Here is an 11,288-nt window from a genome sequence, read left to right on the forward strand (position 1 = left end):
ACAAGGTGGAGAAAACACGACAGTATTTCTTTTCAATTATTTTCTGTAGCCTACATTAAAAATACAAGGTCTGCCGCATCAGAAAAATATTCAAGATCACAATCACATTTTTTCTTGCAACTGTATCAACAAACTCGAGAATGCTGAAGGTCATTTTCACTGGACCCAAGCTCATCTGAGATGATGTAATGCAGGAGTGTCAAACTCATTTTTCGTCGTGGGCCACTTCGAGGGCCGATTTAAAATCTAAACGTTATTTCTTGCCCCTGACAATTTGACATTTCGGTACAGAACCTAACAAGGATCATGACAGTCGACCCGATTTGCTCATTTGGGCCACACAAAATGATGTGGCGGTCCGGATTTGGCCCCCGGGCCTTGACTTTGATACCATGATCTAATGCAAAGGAATACACATTCAGTGAGTGTATGTGAATGTATTGTTGTAATTAATAACATCAAAATGTTGGCTATTGTAAATGCTTTTAATAGCCTAACAAATTAAATAAGAACATATAATACAAGGTGTCCAAGTCTTTGATTGCAATATAGTCCATTATAAACATTTTAATACAGTTTTCAATGTCACTGACTTTTACTGCAGCAATTCAACGTGTAATCCAATTTCAACAAATCATCAAAATTATCACACAGATTCTCAGCCCAATAGCCTTTAATTGTCCAGTGGTGAATTCTGTGAGTAGTGAAAGTCAGTGATGTCCATTCACCAGTCTAAAAACCCCCAAGGCAAAAATTCTGATTTAATTTGCTCATTTAAATGGATTAAACAGATTTAAGTACGTATTCTGATGTGACAAAAATCAGAGTAAACAAAATGTCTACGTGGCTGAATAATGTGCACAACTAACATTGGTTCAACACGAGCAAGAAATGGCTCTCGTACTGACAAAAGTGAATGACACACATTTCACCTAAATATAACACACACCGATTTCAGGGGCATATTAAAATTATAATAATCCCAATCTGCATTTAGGTTGTGAGGGCACATTGGAACATGTCAACCATTCAGCAGAATGGCCTACAGTGACCACTGCTCAAAAGAGGTTTGCATTAACTTGCAGAAATAAATTAACCACATACAGTAAAATGAATCATTAGTGTAAACAGAGCGATGCCTTAGTGTTTTAACACATTATTCATGCTGATGGAACACTTTAGTTTTGCCTTTCTGCCCACTCGTTTTCAATAATGCTTGAATTGATTAGTGGGTGTTGCTCTCGCCGAGCTTGCCAGGCGACCGTAGGGCAATATTTGTCTTTCTCAAGATACAAGATACAATTCAATTGCAGAAATTATCACTGCACGTGATTGTTCTTGTTTGTCTGTATTAAAGGACAACCGACGTCACTTTTATGTTTCCTAACTGACATCAGAAAAACGTTTTATAGCATCTAAAATACCCAAAACATGCAGTATGATATTTTTATTCAAATGCAAAACAAATAAAAATGACTTAGTGTCCAAAATCTGCAAAAAAAATTAGCTGCGAATTGGGCATTTTCAGAAGGTCCCGCCCCCTTGATCGTGACGTCACGCCAAGACGTCTTGCATTGCTGGAGAATCAAAACAATGGCTTCAGATTTGGAGAATATGCTTTCTTGTTACACATCCAGTTATGAATATGATTCAAATAGTTCTGAAGAGGAAAGCATACATGATTGCAATCGATTAATTTATTCTGTGCCATTTTGAGGCAACATTGGGGGGAAATGTCTCACCCAAAAAGAGGCAGAAAATGGCCACCGAGCTCCTGTGAGGAATGAATCAGACGTTTCCACAGGATGGTAAATTCCTTACATGGAGCTTGGACACCCTCTTCTGGCTCTTTCTGGTGCAACACAAGGTTTTCAGACCAAAAACAGCATTGACGTGATGGAAGGACTGCTACAATGTGTCCTTTTTTCGGTCAGGGGCGTTCCTTCAGTAACGTCATGTGAGGACTCGTCACCAACTCAAAAACAAGACTTCCGAATATACAGCACGAGTCTTAAAACGTAAAATATAGCTATATGCGGTGGAATCTTTGTAAAATACGCTCAGTAGAAGTCATTTGAAGCCATTTTACAAATTATGGACATAACTTGTCCCAAGACGTCGGTTGTCCTTTAAGTTCCGAAAAAAAAAAAGGAAAACAAAAATCAAATGACAGAAAACCGGCAGGTCAATGGACAATCACATTGCCATTGTCTTTTTTTTCCTCAGGAAAGAAAGAAGTGCTCCTCCCAACAGGCAAACACACACACAAAACGGCATTTCTTTTTTTGCTTCATTGAAAATATAAGCAAATATCCCGGTAATACTGTCAATTTCTTCCAAAAGCATTCACCAACTCACCACTAATCAAACACCCTACAGTATGTGCAACCATACGAACTCAAAACACGATTCCACTTCAGCAATTTGTCAAGAGACCTCAAAGCAAATACCATTTCTCCACTTGTGTCTGTATGGTCTTCTCACATTTTCAGACTTTAGTTTTACAGCTGAGATGTCAGAAATGGGGCCTTCTGGATTTATATATGCCCAATGTAGACCAAGGGTGATCATCGCATGTCTTCTTAGTTTTGGTTGGCAGCAGTTGACTGACAGAACACTAAACCTGAGAAGAAATCATTCAGTGAAAATAAGCATTTCAGCTGTCACTGATATCAATGTCAGTTAAAATACAGTAGACGTATTTGTCACTAGAAACGCACAGCTGGAAATGGCAATCATGATTCCCATCAGACATCCTACGGTAAGTAATACCCGTATATTTTGTACTTAAAAATGAAGTATTTTAATTGAGCAATGCGATTCCATGTTATTACAGTACTGTAAAATGACACCCACATGAATATTATGCACCCTGGCATTCAAAACATCCTTTCAAAAGCAAAATTAATTTTACCCTCACTTACTTTGTGCTTCTCCCAATTTGGAGGCATCCATACTTCAAAATTGTTTTCCTTCAGAAAATTCTAATGAGATCACCGTGGGCGTACCTTGTGTTCTAGTGGGCGGTAGGAAACTGTTCATGTGTGTGGATGGACTGTTGCAACTTCTCCTCTTTCGCCCTTCTGCTGTGGCATAGCTGTGCAGTAACAAAAATGCAATCAATATATTTTTAGATATTCTCCCATTCGCCCACGAGTCTTTTTATTTCCATGCATTCATGCAAAAATAGAGCAGGTGTGATTCTTTTGAATTATGAGGTCGGCTGCAAATGACAGGGTATCAAGTTTTACTGAAACTTCTGAATGACACTGATATCCATTTTGTAAATGTTAGCACACGCTAAATGTGAAAATGCCTTACATAAGATATTGTTGATCTGCCAGGTGAGAACTACACCTCACTATAACTAAGACTTTGAAGTGGAAAAAGAGGTTTTTTTTCCCCCTCTGGGAAATCCAATAAAATGTTTTTAGACCCGAATGCATGTTTGGTGGTCCATCAATAAAAAGGGGATAGATCAATCGTGCGCAACCTTGCTTGGGACATGGACCAGGTAACTCACATTATCATACACACATAATTTGATGACCAGCACAAAGTAATAAAAACAAAAAAATAAGACTCACAACTTTATTGAAATTGGATTTGCATGTGTACCTTGATTGATAAGCGGCACTAAAGTTGTAGGGCCATATGATGATTCAACTTCAGAGGAGAACATAACTGGCTATACCATTTTAAGCACTCTGGAGAAAAAGTGGAAACATTGACAGCAATGTTTCCACAGCAATGTGGGTTAGAGTCTATTTGACACGGAACCCCAAAGTGTAGGGTTGCTTCAACCAGAGTGAGTTTCTGTCTTAAAGGTGGGCAAATGCAAATGTAAACTTCTCCACTGTTAAACAAATAAAGGCTCGTCTAATCTAATCTAATCTAATGACAGATTTAGATGGATGGGAGAATTTGTGCAGCAACAAAAGTGTCTTATTTTTCCCTTGTACGCACATGGGAGAATATGGCCCTCAATGACTTTTACGACGAGTGACTAGCTCACCGTTCTCTTTTCCATGAAGGTGGTCAGGAATTCATCTATATCAGTTCGTCCCTCTAAAAAGTTTTCGGCGGTCTCTTCAGAGTCTTCCTCGGCTTGATGAGCTGCAACCTTTAACCGAGCCTGAAGAGTACTCAGACTACAGCTCTGTGGTGGAGGAAATACATTTAATTAGTATTGTATAAATTGTACAATTACAGGAAGATATTTGATATCGTTTTAGCCAGCCAAAGTGTGTTCAAGTGTAATATTGGTCGCAAACAATTTATACATACAGTAGTTTGGGGTACTACGCTTCACTTAGGTAGGGATATTCTCATTTAAGCATCAATGTTCTTTTTCTCGTTCTGTTATTTGGTGATTGATGTGAAAGCAAATGAACAGCATGAACGCTGTACAATGACGTTTTGCCAATGAATGTGTTGTCAAACATGTGAGCTAATTATTTAAGCGATTCAGTTAATGGACGGGTGGATATTATTGCTCATTTATGTTTACATCGCAAGTTATGATTGTCACCATAGTAATAAAAAAGCCACAACAGTTGTCATCTGCAGGGTTGTAATTTTAGGAAGGTACATTAAAAGGAATATTACTGTGGGGAGCATAGTCCTTGTGACAATGACTACATGAGACGGTACGGATGTCATACTTAGACCATCTCAGGTACAGTATACAGTGATACAACAGCTTACGAACTTAATTGGTTCGCAGTAAGGCATAAAGTGTGTTTTCCAAACATTAATTTCCCACAGGAAACCATTAAAAATGACAATAATCCGTTTCCAGGTCCCCATAAAACATAATTTTCGACTAAATAAGCCTTAAAACTACACAAAATATACCTCATTTTATGCATAATAAATATGCTATTGTGTTGTAATTAAAGAAATAAACAGTACAGTATAATAATTCATTTTATTTGCCTTTGTGATGGTCGTTGATGTCGTTGCCTCATGATAATATCTGAGTTAAGTTGCCGTGCTTTCTCGGTGATAATATCCTCACTAACGCAGTCCCCTGCGAGCTGCTTTTTTGTTAATCCAAATCAACAGAAGTTTTTCAACCTCTTCTATTGCCTGAGACGGTTGCTTAGAAAACACATAAACACCCTTAGCCACACGTAGCAATGATCGATTTAGCATACTGGCAGTGGGACGCTAAGTCACAAACGCACACCTTGTTCGTGTTTCTCAATGATCTCCTTCTTCTGCTCGACCGTAATTTTGTTGTAGGGTCTTTTTCGGTCCCAAAAAAATCCACTCGATAGCAAACCACGTATGGTATGGTTTGGTGTTCTTCCGCCGAAAACTAGTCCAAAAAACGAGTTCGTATGCCAAAATTATATTCTCGCGAATTGAATGTTTGGAAAGGGAAAATTTGTTAGCTAAAGCGTTCGTAAGCCAAGGTATCACTGTACGTTTAATCTAAACTCCCGTTGTGCGTTGCAATGTCGCGAAAGTCACGCAATGAGGTTTACCTCACTCAGATCGTGTTGTCTCTGCATCTTTGTTTCAAAGGCAAACTTCAGTTGACTCAACTGTTCAAACTGAACACACAAGAGGGAATATGAGATGCTGGAAAATAGTAGCAATTGGAGAATTTTGAGCAAATGTATTTCTAATAATATTATTAAACCTTGTAGATAATTTCTTGTCTTTTCCCTTCCAACTGTGGCTCCATCTGCAGATTTCTTTCTAGAAAAGGATTAGATACACAGGTTTTCCCAAAGCTTCTTTAACCAGCCTGACTGAGCAGTCAAAATCCAGAGTTTGGAGAGGAACATACTTGCCATATCCACAATGTTAGTGACCAGTTCCTCTTTATCACTTGTGACTTGTTGGAGCTGCGGTAGCGTCATGAAGAATCTCAGTAAAACATCCTCATTTTCTGACATGTCAGATAGTTGAGTTGAACTGGGGAAAGGCGTAGCAATGACAACAAAAGAAGAAGAATAAATCCTTCACTTTTGCTCACACAAACGTATTTGAATAATGTGTGAATTCTTGAAAATAAATTACTTCAAGTCAGAGAGTTCAGGAAAAGACTCGGGAATTACAGGCATCTTATACATGTGTCCATTCAGGCCAGTCTGAAAAGACAAATGATGATAATGGATGAGAACACAAACACTTAAAGGACAACTGACACCATTTTTTGGTTTCCTAACTGACATCAGAAAAACGTTTTATAGCATCTAAAATACCCAAAACACGCAGGCTGATATTTTTAGTCAAATGCAAAACGCCAATAAAAATGAGTTAAAGTGTCCCAAAACTACAAAATGACCACGGAAATGGTGAGTTTCAGATGGCCCCGCCCCCTTGTTCGTGACGTCCCGCCAATACGTTTTTGCCTTGCTCTAGAATCAAAACAATGGCTTCAAATTCGGACAAGACGCTTTCTTGTTACTCATCCAGTTATGAATATGATTCAAATAGTTCTGAAGAGGAACGAATAAATTTCTGCAATCAATTAAAGAATTCCTTTCGTATCAATTCGAGCCGTCAGGACTCCAATGTAGCGTCCCAGAAAATGCACAAGATGGCGCCCAAGCTCCATTGGAAATGGGCTGATTTGCCTGCTGGGAATTTGTGTCAACTAGAATAAATTAGTAGTCTTGGTGCAACACACAACAATTCACCATCGCGTTATTTATGTGTTTTCCTTCTAATTTCGCCATCAACATGGATCAACACAAAGTTTTCAGACCAAACAAAGTACCCAAAATGCATTGTGTGTCGCTTTCTCGGTCAGGGGCGTTCCTTTAGTGACGTCACGTACGGACTCGTCATCAACTCGAAAACAAGACTTCCTGAATATTCAGTGTGAGTCTTAAAACGTAAAATATAGCTATATACCATGGAATCTTTGTAAAATACGCTCAGTAGAAGTCATTTGAAGTGATTTTACAAATTATGGACACAACTTGTCCGGAGGCGTTGGTTGTCCCTTAAGCAAAAAAGCCGCAAAATGTATGTAACATTTGGGGATTTGTAGGGGCTAACGAGCTTTTTCATCATTGTACCTGTATGTCTCCAACGGGTACAGGCAAGGGCAGGTCAGAAATGAGACCATAAGGTGCTGGACCTCGAGGGGACCCATGGACAGCATCAACTGCAGGATGAACCGCTGGTCCAACTTCAGAGGGAGGTAGTGGTGGCGTCTGACTTTGCCCAACACGTCGAGGACCATAGTGATAACCCTGAGTCGGGTAAGGAGGGATACCGGATGGCTTGTACATACTGCTGTGGGTCAGATCAAATACGTTACAAATAAATTACTCATCATCAAAAAAAATACAGTATGGTAGTTAACATAGATTACACAAAATACAGTAAAGTCTCGTTATATCGATATTCAAGGGAGTCCGAAAAAATATCGATATAACCGGGACTATCGATATATCCGACCCTGTTTGCATGTAATTTTCTCCGTGCGTGCATAGAAATAGTATCGATATAACCGGGACTATTGATATATCCGATATCGATATAACGAGACTTTACTGTATTACCCTTATTTGCATGTCAATTAATGCAACTGTTTCCTTGTAGACATGCTTTATACACACAAAAACCTTATTTGAAACAATTGGTAAACAGTATGTGAAATAAAAAACATACTATCTTTTCAAGGACAACCGACATCACTTTTTTGTTTCCTAACTGACATCAGAAAAACGTTTTATAGCATCTAAAATACCCAAAACACGTAGTATGATATTTTTTAGTCTTTTTTCGGTCAGGGGCGTTCCTTCAGTGACGTAGGGTGAGGACTCGTCACCATCTCAAAAACAAGACTTCTGGAATATTCAGCGCGAGTCTTAAAACGTAAAATATAGCTTTATGCGGTGGAATATTTGTAAAATACGCTCAGTAGAAGTCATTTGAAGCCAGTTTACAAATTATGGACACAACTTGTCCGGAGACGTAGGTTGTCTTTTAAGTTAATAGTCTTTTGCAATCTGCGGACCAAGTGTTGCACAGAAATGGAACCAACTCACTATGGAAAGCCAGACGGGCCAGTGGACATCAGGGCGGGTGGGCTCTTCCAGAACTCATCCAGCAGACTTTGAATTACTTTACCCAGATCAGAATGCATGCCAAACTACAAGAAAAAGGAACGGAAGAACAGCACGATAAACTCAACATCTCGGTCCTGAGACATCAAGAATCAAGACGGCTATGTAAGAGTGGCTGACTTTACAGCAGCCCCTGTATTTTGTTTTTCTTGTTTTGCCATTACTTAGAAGTAATGGCATCTGACAGTGCCTGTTTTGCTACTCTTCTGTCAACTCACATTGCAATGAGTTGAGAACAAACGTGTGGTTTCGCTTTGTAGTCCACATATGAACAGTTGCAGGGATGGCCCATGATATGTAGAAACGGTACCTTTTGGGATGATGGACTGACAATAGATGCAGACTGACAATAGATGTCTACTCTAGACTGTTTATTTTATTGACGGAAATGCTGTTAAAATAACATGAGGGACTGTTCTAGTTACAATTTGAGTTTGGTTCATTTTGTAAAAAAAAAAAAAGACGAGACTGACAAGAATGGAGAGGTGGACGATGAGTGAATAAAATCATAACTACGTAAATTACCCATCTCTGAGTTTCAGAGTGGGTTTCACTCCATGAAAAACTGAGCAATTGCCGTACCATTTTGGCAGTATCTCTGCAATGATGCTCTGTGAATTTTAAAATTAAGAAGATTTAATAAAACAATAGTCTTTCATACAATACAGATGATGACCCCCAAACTCCAATTTCCGATCATATGCTCAGATCGGGAAAACCATAACTCTACTTCTAATATTATTTAAGTTTAAATAGTAATCAAACTCAGAGCTAATTCCGATAACAATGGCTTTACCATTCGCAAATATACCAGCAATACTTACATTAGAGATGAGGGGACTTGTGATCAAAGTGCCATTATTGCTGTCGACAAGGTGGTGACCAACAGGAGGGTAGATGCTAACAACTGGCTTCTCCTGAGGGAACTGAGGAGGTAGAAGACTGGAGGCGAATGGTTTGAGTGTCAGTTTGAACCTTGATTAAACTTAATACATCTCTCTCTAAATTAGACATCAATACAAGGCAAGATATTACAAAAGTTTATGTTAACATGTATGTGGTAACATCTGTCACAAGCATCCTAGCATGACTACATTGGTGAATGATGCTAATGAGGCAGAACAAAAGAATTACTGTACTCTGCTAGGGAACAAGTCTTGTCTTTAAAGTTGTTCCATTTGTTCGCACTTTTTTTTCCGTATTTAATGCACTAAAAAAACAATGCAAGAGGTTATGTGCTGTCTATGGAATTTCCAAACTGAATAGTTACGTATTATCAGCTATCAACCCTCTTACCTTTATGACCCTCTTTGCTAATAGGCCAGTATTAGTTATAAAAAAACCTCATTCCTCTTCCGTATATCTTATTTAGTTGATGTGACTGTGAAACCATGGTTAAATCTATAACTAAGTCTGCAAATGTGAACTCACATGTTAACAGTGATGGTGGAGTTGTTGACTGTAAACGGAATCCTGTATTCCACATCTTTCTGGATTTCTGCAATGCTGTTGATACAAAGATGCGGTCATGTCGAGAGCTTTAAACTCAAGGTACCACTGTCCATCGTAAATATTCAGCACCTACAGTACACGAGCCAGAGTGGCATCTGAAACTAACTGAAAATCAAACTTTACTCCTTCATGGTCGGCATTCAGCATGTTTTGGGTTTTGGGGGTAACACACCTGATTCAAATAATCAGCTCATCGACAAGCTTTGCAAGAGCCTGAAACGAAACCGAATTCATGCTGCCATGTGTGCGCATTTTGAAGAAAAAAAAACTTTAAATTGCATCTGCTCGGTAAACAACGCAGGATAATTAAAAACGTGACCAGAAAAGAAAACACCCCCAAAATGCACTGTTGCAAAACACTCGTGAGATGGCAGTGATACACGAAAACGTGACGGACTATATACAACTCGTGTTAACTCCAATGTTAGCCGTGGCCAATTCGCCAGTCACCCACCGTTGACAACTGGATTAGCAAACCCGCTGAGCTACAAGGAAGTACAGTATTAGCACCGAGAGACACTGTCAAATGATTTGCCCCTGCCCTAACATCTACTTCGAACTTATCTTTAACCAGAAGTAAACAATGTTAGATAGCTGCTCATCTTTAACTAAATGCGCACTGGGTAAATGCAGATTAGTCACACGTACTCTATGTAGCGACAAAGCTACCACGTCATTGTGTTTATTATATTACCTCAACACATGCCACTGGTACAATGAAAAGGCGAGTTTACAGCGACCAGCTTGTCCGGGTGACAGTTAAACGTTACCTGGGATGAGCAGATTTCAGAGACTCAATCTGTCGCTGTCTTTGTTGTTGCAGACTGTTTAGTGGAGTGTGAGGTCCAGAACCCTTTGAGATGGGGAAAAGCCAGTTCATCCTCTCTCAACCAAATAAGACTTAACTTTCTAATAGAAGACAAACGTCTGGTGTAAACTCAAGCGAAACAGCTGAACAACGAGCGCTAAGTGGAGCTTTGTGTAGCTAACCCCATTAGCTAGTAAAGAACGCTGTCAACTCGTTTTGTCTGAATAGCAACTGGAACAGAATCAGACACCACGCCGTGTTGTGCCAGATTAAATACATTCGATCCGGTTTTCCTGCTTCATCATTTTCCCCGTTGAGAGAAATGAACGTCACCGCCACGTAAAATTATTCAGGCTAAAGGAAAACAACACAAACGCAGAAGCAACTTCTTGACGTGGTTGTCGCAGCAAATCATTGAAGATGTAACTTCCCGTTTGTCCTTTCAAAATACGACGAAGATAAAGAAAACCAGAGTTAATTGTCATTATTTCATTTTTTCCTAATACCCGATATTTTTCGGTTTTCCTTATCACAAAAACTGGTAACACATATTACAGAGAAAAATAGTCTAGCTACCTGGTTTATTTATCGAGGAAGTGTTTTCGCGAATTGAAAGTGAATACCCCGGTAATGTCGATAATGATTTATACACCAATACATCGTTTGAGCTTTAAAATATGCGAAATAATAGGAGGATTTGGAAATAGAAATATCCTAAGTTTATGTTTTTATTTGTTTGTTTGTATATGAACAATCGGTAAATGATCACACTCATACATGGCATCAACCAGAACGACCAAAATAAAGGGCCGGATTTGGCTTCAGAATAAAAAAGAAATACTGCGGAGACATCCCCTCGCCCTCAAAAAAAA

General features: G+C 39.0%; 1 protein-coding gene across 2 annotated transcripts; it reads right to left on the reverse strand.

The window, feature by feature from the left end:
* Positions 1-471: 471 nt before the first annotated feature.
* On the reverse strand, positions 472-10,830 carry vps37a (VPS37A subunit of ESCRT-I). Of its 2 annotated transcripts, none has more exons than XM_089006394.1 (12): positions 10,379-10,830; positions 9,528-9,602; positions 8,921-9,038; positions 8,019-8,122; positions 7,041-7,257; positions 6,034-6,104; positions 5,801-5,928; positions 5,651-5,709; positions 5,493-5,561; positions 4,016-4,159; positions 3,009-3,097; positions 472-2,623 (listed from the first exon to the last, which is right to left on the reverse strand). In XM_089006394.1, the coding sequence occupies exons 1-11, from the start codon at positions 10,486-10,488 to the stop codon at positions 3,017-3,019; spliced, it is 1,176 nt and encodes a 391-aa protein (XP_088862520.1). In that variant the 5' UTR covers positions 10,489-10,830; the 3' UTR covers positions 472-2,623; positions 3,009-3,016. The 2 variants fall into 2 exon arrangements, with proteins under 2 accessions (XP_088862520.1, XP_088862519.1); XM_089006393.1 differs by having other exon boundaries at positions 7,041-7,260.
* Positions 10,831-11,288: the final 458 nt, after the last annotated feature.

The sequence above is a fragment of the Hippocampus bargibanti genome, linkage group LG10 (assembly GCF_051943395.1).
Source record: "Hippocampus bargibanti isolate YZ-2025 linkage group LG10, ASM5194339v1, whole genome shotgun sequence".
Lineage (NCBI taxonomy): Eukaryota > Metazoa > Chordata > Actinopteri > Syngnathiformes > Syngnathidae > Hippocampus > Hippocampus bargibanti.